Genomic DNA, 22,780 nt, shown 5'->3' on the forward strand with positions numbered 1-22,780 from the left:
GAGCAAACGAAGGAGCTGTGGTCCCGAAACTCTGAATGCAGCACCAAAAGACAGGACCAGGATACAAGCAGCTCATTTCCTGACAGTGGCTTCCCTGTGGCCTCCCACAGCCCGTTTAACCTTTTATCTCCACTTATCCCACCATCACAAGAAGCTTCTATTTATATTTCAGAGTAAGTGTTTGTGTGTGATTTAGTGTTTGCAAAGCCTTTGAAGACTGAGAAATTAGGGATTGGATATATCCCATAAAAAAGCCACAATAATAATTAAACTTTCTCAAGTTCACTTACCTATAACACCACCACTATTACCTTCAAAATCTCCAATCCAATGTGGCAAGCATGGTGTTTGTGTTTCATTCCCCTTAAATCACGTCAAGTCCAAGCAAAACAAGCTTTGACTCGGATGAGCTATTCATCTCCCGACCTAATGTAGAGCCTTCCCTCTGCAGATCGCCACTGCCTTATGGACCACTGTTCCTGGATTTTCTTTGGCCTGATGCAGACCCATGTCCTCAAACTCTGAATGTAAGAGCCCCTCACGGCTCGACAAGCCCAGCTGAAGAGTGCTCACCCTGGCCTAATCGATTGCCTGTGCTCTGCACAGCGGGGACAGGCAGGACTGCAAACCTAAGGAAAGGAAAATGCTGTTTTAAGCCCAAGTGTGCTGAGACGCACAAGAGTTCAGGGGTGAACAGGAGTCTGCACCTCAAGGGTGAGTACAGGGGCGAGTCCTGAGCCGATACATTGGTGTATTGGGGAAAGGTGGTAGAGGGTTGGAGCTCCAGCATCCCTCACCCACCAAAGCGATGCCTTTTGCCTCTAACCATCAGTGGGCTGAGTGGGCTTAAACACACGAGGCAGAAGCCCCAGAGGAACAAAACCACCAGTGCAGGGACAGACCCCGGCTCAGCCCCCAGGAAAGCAAAGGGGGCTGAGTCTTATACATGGGGGGGAACCAGGGACCCCCCAAAAGGAACACTGACAGCAGATGAGAACTCTGTTCAGCCCCTGTAATCCCAGGCAGAAATCCACCCCCTGGTCAGCAGTGCAGTGAAAGGGAAGGTAAAGCCTTAGCAGGGTGTAGACTGGTATTTTCAAATTATCCTCCCTCCCATTTTGTTTCCACTGATAAATACATGTATTGCTTGACGCTTTATGACAGGGAAGAATAGCAAGGGGTCTGTTTGTGGCTGTTAAGTAACCCATAACCCTTCTTGTGCACAGACGCAGACAGTGAATGGAGGCTCAGGTCCATCACTTGAAGGGGCCTGCAAGGGGAACGGAGTTACAGGTAGGGGAGCCTGTAATCAGCTAGCACTTACTGGAAGCAAGAAACTACTTAGTATTTAAGCACTGCATTAATCTCTCTTGTGTTCCCTGCAGGGGGGTGAAGGGGCACCTCAATAACTTCTCTTTTTAGCTTTCACACACGGAGCGGATGATGTGTGGATTACAGTGAGAAGGAATTATAGAATCACAGAATGCTCTGGGTTGGAAGGGACCTTCAAGGGTCATCTAGTCCAACCCCCCTGCAATGAGCAGGGACATCTTCAACTAGATCAGGTTGCTCAGAGCCCCATCCAGCCTGTCTTTGAATGTTCCCAGGGACGGGGCATCTACAACTTTTCTGGGCAACCTGTTCCAGTGTTTCAACACACTCATTGTGAAAAATTTCTTATATCTAGGAACAGCAAACAATAGGCCCAGAAAGTGGTGGGAGAGAGAGGATGTAGGGATATCATGCAATAATCCAGCAGAGGGTCCTTGAAAACTAGGAAAAGTATCACCGTATCTAGAGAGTGCCCACACAGGCTGCCAGTCGATGGCCAAACCCTACGTTGAAGGGAACACTACCATCTGAAGTCCAGGTTTTGGCTAGTACTTCCGCTTAGCTCAGCACTGCAAGAACTAAACGGTTCACAGGGAATAAGCTTTGGCCTTTCTCTACGGTGCTGCTTAGTCTGAGAAAAATATCTGACAAGGGCTTTTGTTCTAGCAGTAAATAAGCAGAGCATTTACAACAACCCTCCTTCAGATGCCACCCTTCCAGCAAGCACCTTTACCCTGGCATTTGCTTCTAAGCCTAGGTTTAACCTCTTATTTACAGGACATGAATCAATTTGTATGGCTTCTGCAGTGCTCCTTCCTGCTGGTTGCAGAGGATTGAGACTAGATGGAAAGGCAAGGGAGGGGATGCCGACTCCCCAGCTGGGGCTGCGAGAAGAAATGAAAAACAGTATTGGCATGTGCAATCACATTCCTACTTACACTTGAGCAGTAACCCTTCCTTTCATCCCTAAAAGGTGCAAAGATCTACTGGGACGCTGTTATTTTGGAAATATATATATATATTCAAGCACTGTGAAGGCAGAGAAAGGATGATGAGAAAGGGTGGCATTTTTCCAATGGCAAAAAAAAAAACCTTGCTGAGACCTGAGTGATGACATGCAGGAAATACTGGCCTGAACATCACATCTGGGAGCTGCTCTAAGTTAAACAGCATTCAAAGGCTAAAAAGCTCTGAGATAGCAGTGTTAAGTCACATTCGTATCTTCAGGTTATCCTAGTTTAAAACAAAAATGCCTACTTGTGGTTAACACTCAAGTGTAAATCCACCACCACTGGTCACCGTTGTTTGCAAAAGGCTGGGTGGCAAACTTCTCACCCAGGAAAGCCATAGTGGACTGGCCATCTTTGGACTTAAAGCAAGCCTCAGTTTTCTGCTCTGAAGACATGCATTAAGACACAGTTTGGATGGCATCCTAAGCCACAGTTTATCCTTCTGTGTGGCTTGAGAGACACAACCTTTCTGCAGCCCTACACATGTGCCTCAGCATGGGGTGGTTGTCCCAGCTCAGCTGTACACTAACACCTGACAGTCTTCACCCCAAGGCACAGAGGGAGGAATATTTCTCAGTGCCAGGATCAGTGCCCGGCACACCCTAAAGGTCTGTTCTTCCGTGTCACCACCTACGTGCACATGCAAGAGAAGGAGGGTCCTCCTTCATCCAGCAAAAACACCAGCAAGCTCCAGTTGTGAGCCTCATCCCTTCTGCATCTGGTCTCCAAGATGGCAGCGGTATTTTTAGATGGGTGATGAATAGGTTTGTTCAAGTGTTATGCAGTTAAATATAACATAAATGTTCGTGGCTTGCACATACGCATATAAAGAAGTAAGGAAAAATATTTAAAGATCAAAATGCAGCATCATGGGATCTCTCAACAGTCAAAGTTCTCCCTAATATTCCTTTCTTTTTCTACTTATTTTTCCCCATCTGAAGGGGAAGGAACTAAAAGAGAAGAACTAATAGTCTAAATGAATCCCCAAAACTTTCTGAAAAAAACCCAAACAGATCTATTTCCCTTCTCCTCTAGGTCTAGTCTAGAAATACAGGAAACTTTAGGAAAAACTGAAAAAAAAGTCTTGTGAAATATTTTCTCTAAGATTAAACAGTGAAATACTATCAGGCTACTGTTTAAAATCCTATTATTTTTGCTGTGCTTCAGTTCTTCCCAATGTTCTCTATATAATAAGCATTTCAAATGAAAATACATTATTTTAAAATACACTGTAGTAGGCAATTACAATTCCTGAATACTAAATGCCAATATAACATAGGCCAGATTTATTGTTGTTCCTTAACTTTGTGCCATGTTCATTATATTTTAATGAATAAGGTTTCACATTAATTTTTCAAGCCTTTTCCTTGGAATCACACATTACCGCTGTAATTGCATTGCAGAATTAGGTCTCTATTTACATTCTCCTCCCAAGTCCTGGAGATGAAACCTTCCTTTGATTTTTTTCCCTAAGTCAGCAACATCACCTCTTCTTCCTATTTTCGGGAGAGTGCCCCAGGGCCAGCAGCACTATCTTGCCCCACTGCCGCCAGGCAGGGCTGTCCCAGTGACAATCAACGCCCGCTGCCTTCTAAGCCTGGGAGATGACCGCAGAAGCACCAGGCAAGCAGGGTTTGCAGGGACCAGAGCCACATCTGCAAGTCTGGTTGCATCTGCCCAGCCAGAAGGACCCCTCAATGGCAGCCTGGGTGACCTCCTCCTCTGCAGCATTCCCAGAGGGTGCTGGTCTTCCTCTATGGTCGTGTCCACCATCCTACCTTTCCCCAACTTTCTCTCACCTCTGTCACCCCTCCAGGGAAACACAGGTCACCTCAACAATCTTGTCTAATATGCTGACACCATACATGACAGCAAATGAAGGGAGGAGACAAATGAGGGCCATCATGTGTAGGGCAAGGTGGTGGTATCACAAGACGCGAGGCTTTTCACCTTGTAAATCTGTTTTCCACCTGGGACAGACTGAGAAGAAACTAAGAAGATTTCAGCTGAAATATAGGCGCTGGGCAGTAAACAGGTCCTATTTGCCAGCTGTCGTCTTCCAGGGGACAGATTTGATTTCCCAGTCCCAAAGTCTCCAGCAGCTTGGCAGCTGGGCACACCACCACATGGGAGGATGCTGCGCACAACAGAGAACAGAGGAACCCTTTCCTCTGCACGCAAGCACTTGTTAATTGTAGTTATTCTGCATACTTGCAATACTTTAATTATTAATGTCGATAAACTATAGGAAATCTCATTCAATTAGAATTTTTTTTTTTCCTGAGATAAAATTAAATTGCTTTATTGCAAGATCACTCTTTGTGCTCTTTTGCAGAGAACAGAAATGAAGTCCTGGCTCCTGGGATACTGTAAGCCAGTGAGACATTGCAGACACGCGCCCAAGGACTGCCCACTCTGTTGGTCCAAGTTTTCATCCTTGCCACTCATTCCTGGTTGCTATGTCCTCTTCCTCCTCTTCACAAGTGCTATCCTCTTAATTCCATCCTGTCCAGAGAGTCTCCCTCATCACCTTCCTTCATCCGCACAAGAGCAGGGGCTTTGACTTTCTCCTACTTTCTCCATGCCACAGCTTGCCATATCCTCTTTCCGCAACACCACTTCTAAAGCTCTCCATTCCCCTCACACCACCAGGGCAACAATAAATCCTCCTTTGCCTACTCCCTCCCCACCAACGCGCCCTGATCCCCAGGTGTTCCCCCCAGCTTCTCCTCACTGCTCAGCATTTCTGCCCCCACACTGCAGTTCCCCAGCCTCCCTCCACTGCAGAGGTGTAGCTGTAACCTTCAGGTCACAGCCTCTGCTGATGCCAGAGACAGATATACAAGCACTGAACAAAGACCAAACCCCCTTGTACCTCCCCTGACCCTCCATTTTCCTTCCATTTCACGACTTTTCCCCCAGATTCGCAGGTTTTTGCCCACCAACATGCTGCGCCTCCCTCCATGTTTCACAACTCAGTTTTGAACTCTGCACCGGCACTGCTCCACAGTAAAGATTTCTACCCAACGGAGCATCAAGCCTTGCAAGCTTTGCCAATTACCATTCCTCCTACTGCTGCTTCACTGACAAGCACCCGCTTGCAGAGGCTGGGGAAGTACCCTCGACGGTTGTCCAGAGGGCTTTCTGGAGGGCTACCAGTGTGCTGGAGGTGCCAAGCTCTCTGACACCTGCATCCAACTCCACTGATGTGCTCTCTTCTTTGAGTTGGCCACCCTGAAGAGTCTTTTGCCTGTGTTTGCAGTCAACAGACATACAGAAAGCAAACCCTATCAACCAAGCATTTGAATCTAAGGTAGATGATAGATTTCTGGAAATCAAATTTTAAAAGGGAGGTGTAATTAAGGAGTCTGGCTTTTTGGGTTGTATACAGAAGTTCAAAAAAATCCAGAATGAAAAAACAAAACCCTGAAATATCCACAGATTACTTACTTATCAAAACACAACCATACGTACTTTAAGAAAGAGAGCTGTATCATGCATAATTTAGTTGGCATACAGACAGTACTGTTGTATGTTTCACGCGCGTGAAATAAATACGCATAAATTACTTAATCTGAATAACACCAAGCACCTGATTCCAGAGACGGAGCAACACTTCACGCTAAGGCATGTAAGTGCTCTTGGCTTGTTGATGTTTCACCAGAGCAGAGAAAAATTAGCAAGTTGAAAACAGAAATTCACATTGTGGCTTGTAGACAAACATCCATGGTACATGCACAGGGCTCATAAACAGCAAATAAACTGAGCCCTGATATGATGGAGCTACAGAGGAGACTCCCATTGCTACAGAAAACACCAGGAAAATGAACACGAGATACCTATACGTATTCTTTATGATGTTGGCAACACAGAATTCAGTAATAAGCACAACAGTAAGCTGGACAGCCTGTATCTTCATAGATTTCAGTCTTTTCAATTTCAAAATTTCATAACAGATCTCAGGAAAAAAATACTTGACAGTATTTCTGACAGATCTCAGGAAAAAAAAAAAAACATCACCCACCAAAATTTTGTCTGAATGTTTCTGTTTTCCCACCAAAGCTTCATACCTTTAACTGTACCGTAAACATGTGATTGGAAGGCTACTATCTTAGGAAAAAAAAAAAAAAGGTCCTTCTGGTAACTTTATCTCCATGTCACATGAGGATTCACATGACATTTGCTTCCTACAATTTATTTGTGCTGAAACTAAAGCTTTCAGATCTTGACAGATATCACAGATTCTCACATTTCTCAATAAGTGTTTTGATTAACAGCAAATAATTTCTCTTCCAGGCACAAATTCCTCTGGTGCAGCTTCGAGTTGTGGTTCTTTCCTCTGCTGGAACTGGAGAAGGAAAGGCAGGACGAAGTACCCTCTGTAACACAGGTCGAACTAGCTCTGCTTTAAATTTTTGACATATATTTCCTTCACGTATTGCAACCTTCAGTTTTTTTGCCTGCCCATCTCAAAATAAGCATCCCAGTCAAATCAGACAGGACATCAATACGACAGACATTTGAAAGTCCAGCCAAGCTGTGAGGTGCTCTCAAACACAACGTAGGGAAGATGAAATAAAGCATCTTTCACCTTTAAAAATGAGAGCAGTGTAGGCAAACAAGTCATAGGCATTACTACAAGACTGCACAAGACTTCTTTCCTCCTATGGTTTCAGCTTCAGCTTTCAAACTGGCCATGGAGCATAAGCATTGCTAGATCAAACTCAACATCTCCTTCAACATTACATAGGCCCCCTCATCTCTCCCCTGCACAACCAGGCAATGCAAGCAGCTTTGTTTTACTCCAAGGAAAGAAGCCCATACATTATCAACAACCTTGTACTTACTGAGTTCAGCAATGCTCCCCACACGCGTTGCAAGTAAAGACTGCTCGATGGTCCTTAGCTCTGACTGGCTGAACATCTGCACTTCCCCAGGCTTGTTTGACCTTTGCTGGTCTTTGTGAAGGTTCAGGCTGTCTGGCAGGCAGAGAACACCTACAGTGGATTAAAAAAAAGAAGTCCAATGTGATTTCAGCTAGTGTGGATGACTTTGCTGCCACCACCACATCATTTTGGGCACATTGCAAGATGAAGCCTGCATGTGCAGAGCTCAGAGACAATCAACATATATAACTCAATGTCACAGATGTTTCATGCTCTCAGAATTGGCCCTCATTAGCTATTCTGAATATCCTCAGGTCACTTATGATGTCACTTAGAGATAATTCTTATAGAAAATCCTAGAGAATTGCCCAAGGAGGAGGTCAAGAGGGTTCCAAAGAAGCCTCCTAAAAACTACTCCAAACCCATACAAATTTATTAGAAAATGGTATCTCAGTGATACAATTCTTAAAGATTGACTTTAAAATGATACATGAGACAGATGATACATTTACAGGATTCTCCCGCAGGGAATCCCACCGACAATTGCCATAATAACAGACAGTGTCAAGATGCTCGCTGTGTCATTGATGGGCTTATTGAATTTCTTTTGTAAATACAACTCCTGGCATTTGAACTGCTTGGGCCTCAAAAGCTCATTATGCAGAAGACCTTACAGCTGTGAATTTTTGTGGGTCAGGACATAAGTAAAGCTACTGACAAAATCATTTACATACACATTCAGGCACAAAAGTCACTTTCTGCCATGACATCTAAACCCTCAGGTGTAGATAGAGGGCACACGTTTATTAATCAAAATCACTGTCATGCTAAAACCCAAAACTTATTTACAAGAGCAAACGCTACATTAACATCCTTGGGTAACATATGGATGGAAGTTCATCTTGGAGAGCAAGCTTTCCTCCCTTCCTGTGGTCTACAAACAGCTGGCTATGGCCGTGCTCTCCACAGCATCACCTTCCCAGTCCCACTGGGACACACACAGGTGGAGACCCACTGGAGGCAGTGGAATTGTACCTCTTTATGACGATTACATTTCATCTTATCTCCAATTGTGTGATATGCAACAATTACCTTTGAAAAGAAACCAGCATAGGAAATGTACTTTTTCCATTAGCTTTTCCTATTCCTCCCTTTCAAGTACAGGGAAGAAGTTCTGCCCTTATGGGCCAAGCAGACTTTACAAAATACGTTAAGGAAGAGGTACATATTTAGTGTTTTTCTTCAGCGGGAAGAACTTTAGATTCTAGTTTCCCTTATGGCGTCTAACTGTACTGATCAATAATTCTACCAATAGGTATAACGTTGGAGGTCCCAGGCAGAATGGCCACCTTAATCCCTGTTTACTTCAGTTATGAAACAGCCCCACAAACATCACCGCATTAGAGCATTGCAAGACCAGGTAACGCGCCTGAGAGGGAATGCTTTTCAGCCTTGTTAGCTCCACCAAACTGCTTTGGATTCTCTTCTCACATCCATCTTCTCCCTGCAAACAGTTTAGTCTAAAAGTTCTATTTGTAGCACAGACCTAAAAACACCCATCCTGGGAGGAGAGAGACAACGCAGGTTCAGTGAGCACGATCAAAACAAAAAGCACTGGGAAAACCAGGACCAAAGGTCTTCTCTAGCATGGCCGGAAGACAGCAATTTAAACCAGGATCACCCTCCACATGCAATAGCAACACCAGAACAAACTCTCTAACAGCCTGTTTAAATGCTGGCGGTAGAGCAGGAGCAGCCTGAATCCCAGTCCTGGCTCTGGTCCTGGGGTTGTAACAACCGCAGTAAAGCCATATGCGCATGTGGAAGGTCACGAGAGAGGAACACGACTCGCAAGGAAGCACCCTGGAAAGAGCGAGCGGGACATCTGACACAGCAACAAGGAGGAAAGAATTAAAAGCAGAGAGAGGTAAGGGATAAAAAGCAACAACAGCTTATCAAACAAGCTCTCCAAATTTTCCTGCTATCGCTCAGTGGCTGACTCGCATAAATACTTGGCGGACTGATCAACATTTATATTCTGGGGATGTACAGAGCTCGAGAAGTACAACACCTGGATTTAAAATGAAGACTTGCTTGTATATTTTAATAACTATTCTCTCTTGGTAATCTTTCTCATTTACTTAGATTACTCTTTATAATTTTAATGGATAGAAATTAAGGCAGAGAAGACTCTTCCCTGCAGAAAACAGATGCATAACTGATCTAAACTTGAAGAGATTTCTAAAAAAAACAAGAAATAGAGCACAAACAGCTTTGACATCTTTAAAAAATGCATATCCAACAAGAAAATCCTTTTGAGTGAAAACACACCTTAAGCGTGGAAAAAATATTGTTTTAAGATACCTATACAAATAAGATTCAAATAGTTTAAAATCATAATACATATAGTAGATACTTCTCTGAGTGACTAAAGCAGTGGGATATAGACATTTTATCATCTGCTTTGGCTATGACTCCATTCCCACAGCCGGGCCTTTTCCTTACAAACAGCTCTGATTAATTACTCGGTTCTTTAGTGAGGGGAGTGTATTCTTAGGTTCTTGGATGAAAAGTGCAAATGAAATGTAAAATGTGCCATTGTTCGAAAACTTAGCAAATTATAGGATGTGTCACACCAAAGGGTTTTCCTTGGGTTGAAGATTAGTAAAGACATGCAATAGCCAGGCATCTGATACTCATATGCCAGCTTCAAAACTATAATTGACAACAGCGGGTGACCGGTGGGGTGATGGAAGATTTGTTTATAACCCTCATAATTTTGCTGGATCAGATCCGGGTTTTGCCAGTATGGAGAAAGGGAATTCTACGGCTTCGGCATACAACTTTGCCAATTTTCTAGCTTCAACTGTTTTCCCCAAAAACGATTAAAGAAAAGTGAGTAAAAGGCTTTCTAGAACAAAAACCTGCTCTCTTTCTATCAGTGTTTGATGTAAAGCTCAAACTCACTGACGAAAGACTATGGCAGGGAATTGCTCCCTGACAAGAAGAGAGCACACCCAATTGAGGGAGGGGAAAAATGGTAAAAATCTTGTGATCATAAATATCTTTTTTATAAATAGAAATGTTTAAATAGCCACCACCAGCATTCACTGGTTTGGCTACAGTTCAACTTCCTTATTTTAATTCTCTGCCAATTGGTATTACCCACTTGCTTTATCAGCTGTGGCTTCAGCCATACTGTGTTGTACTTGACAAACAGGTGAGGGTCTCTCAAGTTTCCAACAGCCTGAAAAACAGGACTTTTTTCCCCTCTTGCTTTTCTGGTTGTTGCTGCCAATGCTATCTGTCATTTCACACCAAATATTTCTGTGCAGTATCTTCAGAAATGAACAACAGTATCTGTCTTTTCTCTCAATAGGCACTGTTCAGTGTCCTTCCTTTCTGCACCACTACTCAACCATGTGCGCTTCTTTGCCCATTACTTTATTCCTCTTCTTCTCTCCGATCCACTAAAGTGGAAATTAAGCATTCAGTTGTTGCCTGATGAATACAGAGCCAGACTCATACGATACACCCCTGGCTGCTCTGTGCTACCCAGCAATGTACAGCAGCCATACGTTGCATCTATGACTGCTGTGAACCACTGGAGCAGGGCGAGACAAGTAAAGCACTGAAGTGTATTTGGACTTTGTCACCTCTTTCGGTGCTTCCCTTCATCTGTTCCCTCCTCTGGGCTGGGATCTGTCTAGGACTTGTCTGCAAGGAGACATATCCAGAATGAGCCATACCCAAAATTGTTTTATTCACTTTGCCCTTGGTCTCAGGTTACCCTGCAGTCTGTAGGTAAAAGACTGAAGAGAAATACAGAGAATACATTTTAAAATCAGCAGGATGCAAAGAAAAAAAAAAAAAAAAAAAAATCAGTGACGAGCTCCTAATGCTCCCCCTCCTAAATCTCTAGAGAAAAAACAACATCATAGGGAAAATCCAATATACAATTAATACACTCCACATTTTTCCTGCCCTCTGGGCTCAGCTGAAACACAAGCCAGAGCTCAGTCCCCAAAGACTTAAAATCCCAAACCAAAGTATTGCACAAAATGACAAAGGGAAGACTGAAGACACCCAAACTTATAAGAGAAGCGGTTATTTTAAACCTTCATGCAAACTCATCCGAAGTCAGGGGTACCCGGTAACTCTGTTCCAGTTCCCCCATGCACATTGCCACCCCTTGGGTTTGGTGGATGCACCACCCTCTACTGCAAGGCAGGTTTCGGCACACATACTCATTTCAGAGCTTGCCACAGAGCTGCCCATGCTGTCCCTGCAGCGTGACAGAAGTAGTGTGTGGGCATCATGCAAACATCTCAAAAGCAGTGCTCAGGAGCAGCCCTAGCAGAACTTTTCTCTGCTCCTCAGTGCCTCCCCAGAAAAAACAGCCTGAAGGACCTAATGGTCAAGAGCAACTCCAACACCTGACGCAGCAGTGGTTGTGTGACCTCTTTGGCTTTCAGGCAGGAGAACTATGGGGCTTGTAGCCAAAATCTTGCCTAAATACAGAGGAATCATCAATAAATCTAAGCCCCCTCCAGAGTTCCTCTATTTAGACAGATATTTGCACTTATTTATATACCAACTGTTGTAAAACATTTGATTCCCGAGGTGCTGGCACCTATGATGCCCACACTCCAGGACTGGTAGTTGGACTTCACTTTTTTTCAGGCATAGAAGGCTGCTGCCTTTCCATGGACCATGTATTGCTCTTGGCACCGCACAGCTTTTTGCATCATGCAAAGGCAGATCAAAGGGCAAAACAGCAAAAAATAAGACAAGCAGTCTTTTGTATACCACCATGTATACAATGTGGACAGCAAAAAACCAGCAAGTCTGTTTATTTGGAATGGGAAGTAAAGTTTGGGGCAAGGCTGTGTTGCATGCTCAAACATCCCATAGTTTGGTCCCAAACCAGCTTTGCCACCTAAAGCAGCATTTTCAACTGTGAGTCCATCTCAGGAGAAAGAGAACGAGAGAGACAGAACCTAAACTTGCAGTTCCAGTTACTGTGGGTCCGAAGGTACTGCTCCAACCTTCCTCTTCTCACCTATTGTAAATATGCTTCAGTACCACACACCTCCTATATTTGAAGCTTCTACTTATATCTCAAGGAGTTTGAAGACATTTAATCAAGCTAGTACTTGAGCACACAGCAAATTCACAAACACCAAGTGATACCTCTACTATCACTGAATTCAGTTTTTTTCTCCCTCTCTCTCTCTCCCTCTCTGTATACGAAGTGACAGACCGAGGCAAGCAAGGAGAAGTCTGCGCTGCCTGCGTTCATGGGTCTGCAATACCTAATGTCATATATGTTTCGAATTCTTTGCCTCCTCCCTCTCCTTCAGTATTCAAATTCCATGATCTAAACGAAAACAAATTTCCAATTACATTAAATTAACAAAAATGCCCACTAGACAATGTGATTCAAATGATCCGTGCTGAGGCATCTAGCAGAAACCCAAGACAAATCTGTTTGTTTTGACTAAAAATCTAAGAGCTGTAAAGACGATAAAATATTTTTTGCACACTTCATTTGTTCTTTTGAAAAATGCCAGATTTCTTTATATATATTAATTTAGAGTCTGGATAGAAGCATGATGATTTTGCTGCTCTCTTGCTATTTTTCTTTAAGTGCTCCTACTTTGAAGAGGAAATAATTCAAAGTATCTTTGACCTCCCTCTTTATCTATCTGTTGTATCTTAAGCAAATGTACATATCTGGAAAACAGCTTATACTCCCACTGCAAGAATAGCTGGATCCTACTACGAGTTTATAGAAATTAAGTGTGCAGGCCAGATATCAGGCAAACTGCTGCACAAAATGAGCCTGAAAATGGTAGTTAACCCTGAACAGTCCTCAAAACGTGGTGTTGCACATTACATTGCTGAAGTAAATGCTGCCCCTACCTAAGAGGGCTATGTGTAGGAGTAGGACATCCACTCAATCGTCATAATTTTGTTTGTTTGTTTTTTGTTTGTGCAGAAAAACTCTCCTGACCCCACATTTTGCAATTCTGGCAACCATGACTGTGTGAGGATGATGCACCATCCAGGTTTGAAGCACAGTGTGGGGACACCAGCACCAAGAGCTCAGCATCCTGACACCAACACACAGGAGCTGGTGAATACAAAGTGACACAAGCCACGACACAGAACCTCAAACTTGGAAAGAAACTCTATGGTTTGCTTGCAGCAACCTGCACCATGACTCCTTAGCTCAGTCTGTCAACCTGACCCGCAAGGCAGATGGAAAACCTCTTTCTCCTTACAGAAATGAGACTACGGGGAAAACCTTAAAGCTAATCATATCAGCCAGTGCTTTCAGTTAACGGAAGACCTGGAAAGTATTCAAGGCAATGAGTGCAAAGTGTCTTCTTTCCACACATTCCAGCCTGGTTAAATAACAGGGAGTGGCTTTGCATGGAGAAAACACAAAGGGCTTGGGAAAGCTAGGTGGTGATATCAAGTTTCCAGAATTGGAGTCTCAGAGTGGGCAGAGCAGCCCAAATGAGGAAGGGTGGAACAGGCATAGAGGTCAGATGGGAGAGGCTAAAAGGATACTACTTTAACACCTACTACCCAAAGATGTTAATAAGCACTACCAGCTCTACTGTGAGCCTCAAGACACTGTCGTTAAGCAGGTAAAGTAATATTCATGTCCAATTTATAGATTACTTGAAAGTAAGGCATTAGAGAGCTTAGTAACTAATTCAAGGTGAATTAAGAACTATCATAGAAAACCAAGAAAAGAGCATAAGGCCTCTAGTTATCCAGTTTAACCACAAGAGATCACCCTTTCTCTCCTGGAAAAAATCAGCAGAAGAGCAAATGAATAATGCTTAAAAATGAAAGAACTGAGAGCCTCACAAAATCTGTCAAAAAATGATCAATGGCAGCAACCACGGATAAATGACAAACAGAAGTTGTACAAACTCTGCAGATTCTGGGTTCTCACCAGCAGGAACTTCACTTCCAGAACAACCGCGAAGAACGATCCTCTGAGCTATGCAAGGGCAAAATTTTTATTTCATCTGGCCAAGTTTGAAGGTTTTGTCTGAGTAGTTTTGTCTCTGGCTCCTTGGAATTGGAAATTTTAGTAACTGCATATCTGCAGAGCAGTTTTTTCCAAAGACATATGATTATTTTCAGGGCAGTATCCCAGCTGAGTTGGATTTGATTTCATCAAAAGCCAGAACGGATGATCATCATCCAAAGCAGAGAGTACCTCTGTGAGATATTAGAGCAGATGTTATAGGAAGACAAGATAATAGAATTATATTACAACACGCGACTGTGACATCTTTTCTTGTAAGGAGTTTCTTAGCACAACACATTCTACTTAATCGGGACATCCTCCTTATTAGGATCCTTCTAAAGGCAATCGTTTTAGCCTAATGATAATGAGTAGCAATCACTGCTGCTTAAAATGGCATAGAAGTAACAACAATTCAACCAAATTAGGATATATTCTGCTAGCACCAAGCAGTTAAGTGGTGCACAACCAAGTGGAACGCAGGATGGATTTGATTGTTCAGACTATATATTGCAAAACAAAGAAGAATCAGAAGATTACATCCCACTAAACATAGAAACTAATCCCAAATCACCGGCTACAGCTTTACATTTATTTTTATTAGGATATAGAGAAAACAAAATCTTGGTCCTGCCAAAATCAATTGCAAAACTTCAAAATCCTAAAAACACCATCAAAAAAAATTACGAAACCAGTGAGCATGAAGCAAGTAGTCCACAAGCAAGAGAAGAAATAGAAATCCAGCTCCTCATGCTTACCCCAAGATCCGTCCCAGTTCCCTAAAGTGGTCTTTGTGGTACTGCCATCGGGCAAGCAGCACCAGATGCCACTCACCAGTGTGCATCCATGGATAGGTCAGACAACATGTGTGCTGACAGCACAGCAAGCTGTGGCTGAAGCAATAGCTGTATCCCCCTCCCTTTCCCTAGTGAGGGAACTGATGTGCACCGTACACCTTCGCCTACCTGTGATTTTCACCACCACTCTCCCCATTGGCCATGAAGGGGCATTTTATCGACTTCACAACACAAAAATTGCACAACAGCACACTGTGCTCAGCCTCGCTACTCCACTGTCGCAATGACCATAAAAGTTTCAGTGCGAGTTGTGATTTTTTTGGCAGAGAGATGTTAGAGCTGACACACTGCATTTATTTCACGCTGAGTACCCATCAGCTCGAGATTACCCTGATCTAAGCTATACTGCCCTGGAACTAGTGATGAGGAGGAGAAAGGTTTTCTATCGCACTCTTTGACAGGAGGCATCCATATACAGAAAATAAAATTTTAAAATGCCAGTATCATCTTCTTTCTCTGCTACATGCAAATAAATACAATATATGCAGCCCTCATCATCTCAATACAAGCAAGAAGTTGAGAGGTCATGGAAATCTGATGGAAGAAAAGAGCATGATGAACGTGTGTGTTGGCACTGCCGGCTAGTGATGAAGCTCAGAGAAATGTAGATTTGACGGTACCCAGTCTAACCGCAAGATGCCTCCTGCAGCTACTGGCAAGTACTCAAGATGGCAGACACATACTTAAAGGGGGAAAGGATGTGCACTGGTATAAACATGGACTCTGGACATGTACAGGCAGCAGTACTAACTCATGAAAAAATAGGTTTGGCTAAAAACAAGTACAATCCCCTATTAGACCAAGAGTTTGCAGAAGATCTAAGCCTTTGAGTCACTGAAAATGACAAAGAATGCATTAACGGGTTTTATTTTACAGAAAAGGGCCTGTCAGCTGATAGCAGCAGAACAAGAGGATTCGTGATTCACAGCTTAATATTCTTTCCCAGAGCCTGTAATTTCCTTCATTCATTACCATCGGCCCCCCAAAATGCCCAGCCACAAGAGACAACTTCCCCTTCAGCAACTGTGATGTGAGCACAGCCCGAAAGCCCAACAGTGCTAATACGGCATCTCTCTTAACCCAGTCCAGTCTCCTCCAGTATTCGATAAACAAAACAACAGCAGCTAATTAAGCACTATGGCATAGTATGTGAGCAGTGAGTTTCTTGTAACGATACTGTTTTGGACTTCTTGAGAAGAGAGACTGATTCTTTCAATTACAAATTAATAACTCCATGCAAGTACACAATCCTCCATTTTTCCAAAACCTACTATCCAAACAGGCTCCTGTATCAGGTACTGCAGCTATAGTAAAGCGGTACCAAATGCTTGATCCAAAAAAGCATTTTTTCCGCTCTTTTCTCTGTGTGCCACCATTTCTTTGTCATAGGCACCATGCATCAGATGCCTTCAAGGGTCAGACACATCATTTCACAAACACCGATGCTCTTACATTTCTGAGCACTTGCACTGAGTACTATATAAAAAACACCTCCTCCATTTGCTTCAATATTTGCAAAGATTAGTACGCTTTTTACAGGAGAAGGAATTCTTTGCCAAAATTCCTCCTTTCGCTTTGGAACACCATCAGCTTGTACAAATGCCCATGAATAATACATAGCAGAGCAGAGCTCAGTGCCGAGACTGAGCACGGGGCATTTCCATGACAGTAACCAACTGTACCCTTCACATTTCATAGGGGGCACGGCGGCAGCAGCTCAAACAGGATTGAGGGGAGTGGGACAAGGCGTCTGTGGTCTATGGCGCAATCACCAGCTTGCACTTGGGAGCCAGTTATGTAGGCAAAAGCTTATGCAAACCATACATACAGGAATAAGAATGGTTTGCAAGTCAAACTGGTGAAACGCCTGGCCTTGCAAGGGTGGGGTGATCGGCTGATGGGAGAACGACAGCCCTTCCTGCAGAGCCAGGTGCTTGCTGTTTGCTTTGTAAATCACCTTCCACAAACGCCAAAGCCTCGGGCTCTGCCCCAGGCAATGCTACCATAATATCAAAAAGTAGCTAAAACCATCACTGTCCTTCAACTTTGAACAACTAAATCATCAGCCCCAAAAGTTTCTGAGAAGGCACTAGGGTATGTAGGTCATAACAACCCCATGCAACACTACAGTCTTGGGGAAGAGTGGCTGGAAAGCTGGCCAGAGGAAAAGGACCTGGGGGTGTTGGTCGACAGCCGAATATGAGCCAGCAGTGTGCCTAGGTGGCCAAGAAGGCCAATGGCATCCTGGCCTGTATCAGAAATAGTGTGGCCAGCAGGAACAGGAAGTGATCATCCCTTTGTACTCCGCGCTGGTGAGGCCCCACCTCAGACACTGTGTTCAGCTTTGGGCCTGTCGCTACAAGAAAGACATGGAGGTGCTGGAGCGTGTCCAGAGAAGGGCAACAAAGGTGGTGAAGGGCCTAGAGCACAAGTCTGATGGGGAGCGGCTGAGAGAGCTGGGGGTGTTCAGCCTGGAGAAAATGGGGCTCAAGGGAGACCTTACTGCCCTCTACAACTACCTGAAATGAGGCTGTAGCAAGGTAGGGGCCTCTCTCTTCTCCCAAGTAACAAGAGATAGGACAAGAGGAAATGGCCTCAAGTTGCACCAGAGGAGGTTTAGATTGGATATTAGGAAGAACTTCTTCATCGAAAGGGTTGTCAAGCACTGGAACAGGCTGGCCAGGGGAGCGGGGGAGGGACCAACCCGCTGCCCAGGGAAGTGGTGGAGTCACCATCCCTGGTGGTGTTTAGAAGACATGTAGATGTGGTGCTTAGGGACATGGTTTAGTGCTGGACTTGACAGTGCTAGGTTAACAGTTTGACTCAATGATCTTAAAGGTCTTTTCCAAACTAAATGATTCTATGATTCTATGTATTGAGTAAAAGAAATAAAAAGCAAATAAAATCAGTAAAGTCTGCAGTTGGTAGGGCATTAAACCTGAAAACACATGACATATAGGGTCTGCAATGAAGCCCCCGAGCCTATGGACACGTGAACAAAACTGCACTCCTGCCCCATGTTGTTGTGCTTCAGCAGGGAAATGCACGTGGCTCTGGCAGAACTCTGACTGACTTTCTAAGGGTCAGGATTTTACCCCCAAGTGATGAGTTTTGGGTAAACTGGAGCACACCAAGCCTACAGTTAAGGTTAAGTAATTAGAATTTTCTTTCAACTGCTTGCACAGATGAATATCAGATTAGCCACTCCACCCTCACCATGAAAGCTCAAGCTTAATGAAAGTAAAGAATGATAAGATGTTTTAGAAACATGAGCTGGAGCTGCTACTTACTGGCTTTAGGGCAGTATCCCATCACCCTGAGTATTTACTATGCTCCCTCCCACCCTGCTAAGGATAGCACTTAGCAAACGGATTATCACAGCAGGATAAAGAACGCCTACCCTTGAAGGTATATGGTACAGGACTACGGTGATCTCCTGAACTGTCGATGACCCCAGAGCAGGCCATGTCGTACAGCCCCCGGCATCCCCCCCAACCAGGTTTGCTGCATCATTTGGGGTATCCCTAGCAGACGAGATGAGCTCAGGTACCGATGGCTGTGACCTGCATGGGACCAAGGAACCCAGCTCCCACTCTCAGTAAAGGAGTAACCCTCTGCCTTCAGCGTGTATTTCAATGGGGTTTTGCCACGTATTTAATACCAAATATTCACCTAAAAATTTCACTGACTGGAAACCCTGGATGTTGGCCAGATGACAGTCCTTTCTAAAAGTAACCTTTATGTTCTTAAAAAATTCCACTTGGCTTACTAAACAGAAACAGCTTGTTAATAGTACGTATTTCACCATCCAAACCTTTGATACAGACACCTACAACAATAAATCAGCTCTGACCAGTAAAGGTTAACCTATACACATATATATGTGGTAAAATCATTACAGACAATGAAAAAAATTTACAAGAAGAGACGTTAGACTATGTCACTAGCAGACTTTTATGACTGCTTGCCCTACAGGCTGGCTGGCTGAACCCACTTCAAATAATTCAGGTTTTACAGAGCTAATGGACACCCTCTTCCCCACCTGGCTGTAACACAAATTAACTGTGTTCAGGTGCATAAGCTTATTACATGCCTACCAGTTTAACTGAAAAATACTTTTAAAAACCACTTTACAGAGGTTTAGTACTTTTTTTGATCCCTGCAGAGTATCCACTTATACATTTGGAATTTTATGATATCAAGATACACAGTTTTATTCCTAAAATATCTCATTCATTTTTTGAAAATGATGTTCTCTATTACTTTTCCCAGACAGAAATGGCTGCACATTTATTCTGAGAGCAGCTACAGGTCAAACCCAGTTTTCATTTATGCATAGTATTCAGATTTGAACCTCTGCATTATTAATCTCCTCCACTATTTCACCTAGACATTCACACACCGATCAACAAACACTAAAAACCCTATAGTAAAGGAATACGATCATTTCTATGTCAGGCCCTTCTCCAGTGCACCAAACAGACAATAGTTAATGAATAAACAGATGCTTGCTATTTTATCTTTCTGGTTCAGTTTGGTCTTCGGTATGACTTTGCTGTGACCACATCTTGTCTATCCTCTGCTTCGAATAAAGCACGCTGTTGTTCCCCATGGGCTCACCTCTTCCTATGGGTGCCCTCACGGGGACAGAGACGCATCCCCAGTGGTGCCCCGGCCGCCCCATGGAGCTGTTTCACCTCCGAGCACAGCTTCACCAGCCCTTCCTCAATACTCAAGCACCAAAACTAGGGTAGGGACAAATCACAGAGCAGTTTTTTTTCCCCACAGCCTTGGTCTTGGAAATGGGTGAGCCAACTCGGCTGAAATGTTTCAAAAAAAAAAAAAAGTGACTGCCCTAGAAAAAGTTAAATGCTGTTGGAACATATCAGAAGCAACTGAAATCAGGGACATATAATGATCATCACCAGGTAGCTGTAACAGTAGACCATGCTAACTGCCTTGCCAGCTACATCTCATCTGCTGATTTTATTTAGCCTTTTCTCTTTTGAGCAGACTGAAAGAAACCAAATGGCATTTGGAAACTTCCAGATATGGCATCAGTGGGTCAGCATTACATAACTGATAAGCTGACTAAGGAGCAATACACGGTATGAAGGATATAGAAATCAAATATAAATCTTGGAAACTGATTAAAGTCAAAATTCCGGATGGAAAAGAACCCTCAAATAATAAACCAATACAAAGTAAACTCTTCATCATACTCCATTTTCCCAACAGTCAAATAAACTCCATTTCCATCACTCAGGTACAGTCCCTGAACAGCCACCTGTATGTATGGCCACAGGGACTGCTACAGCAGGCCAAGAGTGATCAATGAGCTTCATTAAGAAATTTAAATAGAGGTCATATATATATATATATATGTATAAACACACACCCAGAGTGTGAAATTAAAAGCAGGCATTTGCATGCACCACACTTCCCAGAGAGTACCCTCTGCTGGAGAACTGTCACTTTGAGCTCGTTTGCCCAGACATATGTAGTCAAGAAAGTAATTCTTCACTTGCCGCTAAGAGTCTGAAAATGTGTCGGACTTGGTTGTGCAGAGAGACGCCTGCAGGGCCACCTCCACATATACCCCTCTTGGTGGATGCTTGGTGGAGCCAACAGACAGCAAGCAAAAAAGGCGTTACGATGCCTGTCCCCTGTTTATCTATGCATTCATTTAATCTCAAGAGTTAACAGGTAATACAATGGGACTCTTCTCCTAAAAGCACTTGCTTTTGTGCGGGGGCTAAGCCACAGCACCGTGCTGAGGATGCTGCCATATGGGCATCTGACAGCTCCAGAATGTATTGCACAGAGCACCAACCCATCATCAAGAAAATACCGTATTAAGTAAATTGATGCAATTTCTCTCATTGCTGTGGTCTTCTAAACTAAGTTTTAGTGCACTCATATACTGTCTAACTACAGACTATAAATAGGCAGAGCTAAACTGTTCATTTAAATGGGAAATGATGTAATTTTCTCTTGCACCGTTATATATATACGTATCTGTTACACAGACCCAACACTTGAAAGACACGTTGCATGTGGGTCATCTTTTCTGACACGAGGCTTGCGTAATGAATACAGACAGTTCTTCTAGTCCAAATTCCTCATGTTAATCATGTCTCTAGGTGACTAACAATGGATTTAGTGGATGCTCAAAATGGTTTGTTGAGTAAGAAAGTTGCTTCTCACCCTGGCAGAGGTGGAAGCAAGCTCCCTTCTCCCCACCTCCTGCAGTGTAATAGTATGGTACAGTAACAGCAATATTCCTAAATATGCAGGTCACCATGAACACAGCTGAAGTGGGCAAAGCCTTCAGTATGAGAACTGAAAGACTACATTTAAAGAAGAGATGAGCTTCTTGGTTTTTTGAATGTAGAAATTGTTATTCTTGGTATTTCCAGAGCACAGCAAAGCACTGAAACTTTTTCATTTAATATATCTGTAAAGTTCCTTCCTCAGACAGTCTCATCTTTGTTCAGCACTCAGGTGGTATCCTTTGTCCACTAAACATAGCTAGGGAATTTGACACGTTTTTATTTAGTTTCTGAAATCAATTGTGCATGTACACGTCACTGGTACCGATTTAGTACTAGTTAACTGACTCCCCCCCAAAAAAGCCTCCAACTCACATGATTTAAAAGGACAGTATAACAATCATGGCAAAAGCAATGACAATGTGACAACCTGAAAGCCTTTGAGACCAATTCCCAAAACATTGGGAATTCAGGTTTTACCCTATGTTCAACCTCATAAAGATTAAAAATTCTACCAGTTCACATTTAAGGATCTCCAAGTAACCTTGATTTTGCCCTGATCATGAAGGGGACAACTGGAAATTTTAAGACAAGGTTTTCTTCTTCAGATAGAGCTGGAAAGAGGAACTGCAAACTGTCCTTCAGGTTTGGTTATGGACTGATCACAAGGCTGCCACTTGCAAAGTCCACCCACTGGAGTTTTTAAGCAAATAAATGTTTCAGAAGGGATCTGATTCAGAAAGAGAAGCCCAGCAGCATGGCTTTCCCCAGCACACTCTGAGATAAGGAAACAAGATGCAGAGGCAGACACAGGCTGCCCTGAACTGGTTCCTCAGCATCCACAGCTTGGATCTTCACATACTTTTGAAAAATTCAATCTGAATTGCTCATACAGCAAAAAATACATTCTGGGGTCTGCACATCATGGTGAGGGGGCAAAGAAAAATATGACTGCTAGAGACAGTGCTTGCAACTCTAAGGAGAAAAACAGTAAGATATTTTGGGGATGACTTCAGAATCATGGGAAATATGCAGGATGAAGCAATGGCTTTCATGTACAAGTGGAAGTATGATTAAAACGTCCTTCGGCACATAACTCAAGAGTCAGCACAGACCAGTCTGATGTAGACAAGAGAGATAAGGAGCTTGTGAACTGTGGTTTATCGATAGGACATACAAGATTAACGCAAGCAGCTAGAGAGAAGGAAAACAATAAAAATGTAAATGATGGAAAATAACCCTCACACTAAGCCACTCTGCATGCTTTTGGGGAATGAACTGACAGCTGAGTGTGCAATAACGTTCACGTGACCTACCATCCTCTTACTTTTTACAAGTTAATAGTAACTGACTTGTGTGCATCGCAGCAGCG

General features: G+C 43.4%; 1 protein-coding gene across 1 annotated transcript in view; it reads right to left on the reverse strand.

Annotated features, from left to right (window-relative positions):
* Nucleotides 1-18,603, reverse strand: part of BTBD11 (BTB (POZ) domain containing 11) — an 87,876-nt gene extending 69,273 nt beyond the window's left edge. The window contains exons 1-2 of the mRNA XM_009697459.1: nt 18,537-18,603; nt 7,190-7,339 (exon numbers count right to left, since the gene is read on the reverse strand). Coding sequence (XP_009695761.1) covers nt 7,190-7,339; nt 18,537-18,603 — 217 coding nt within the window. The remainder of the gene's footprint in view (nt 1-7,189; nt 7,340-18,536) is intronic.
* Nucleotides 18,604-22,780: the final 4,177 nt, after the last annotated feature.

Source organism: Cariama cristata, unplaced genomic scaffold (genome assembly GCF_000690535.1).
Source record: "Cariama cristata isolate BGI_N322 unplaced genomic scaffold, ASM69053v1 scaffold16833, whole genome shotgun sequence".
NCBI lineage: Eukaryota > Metazoa > Chordata > Aves > Cariamiformes > Cariamidae > Cariama > Cariama cristata.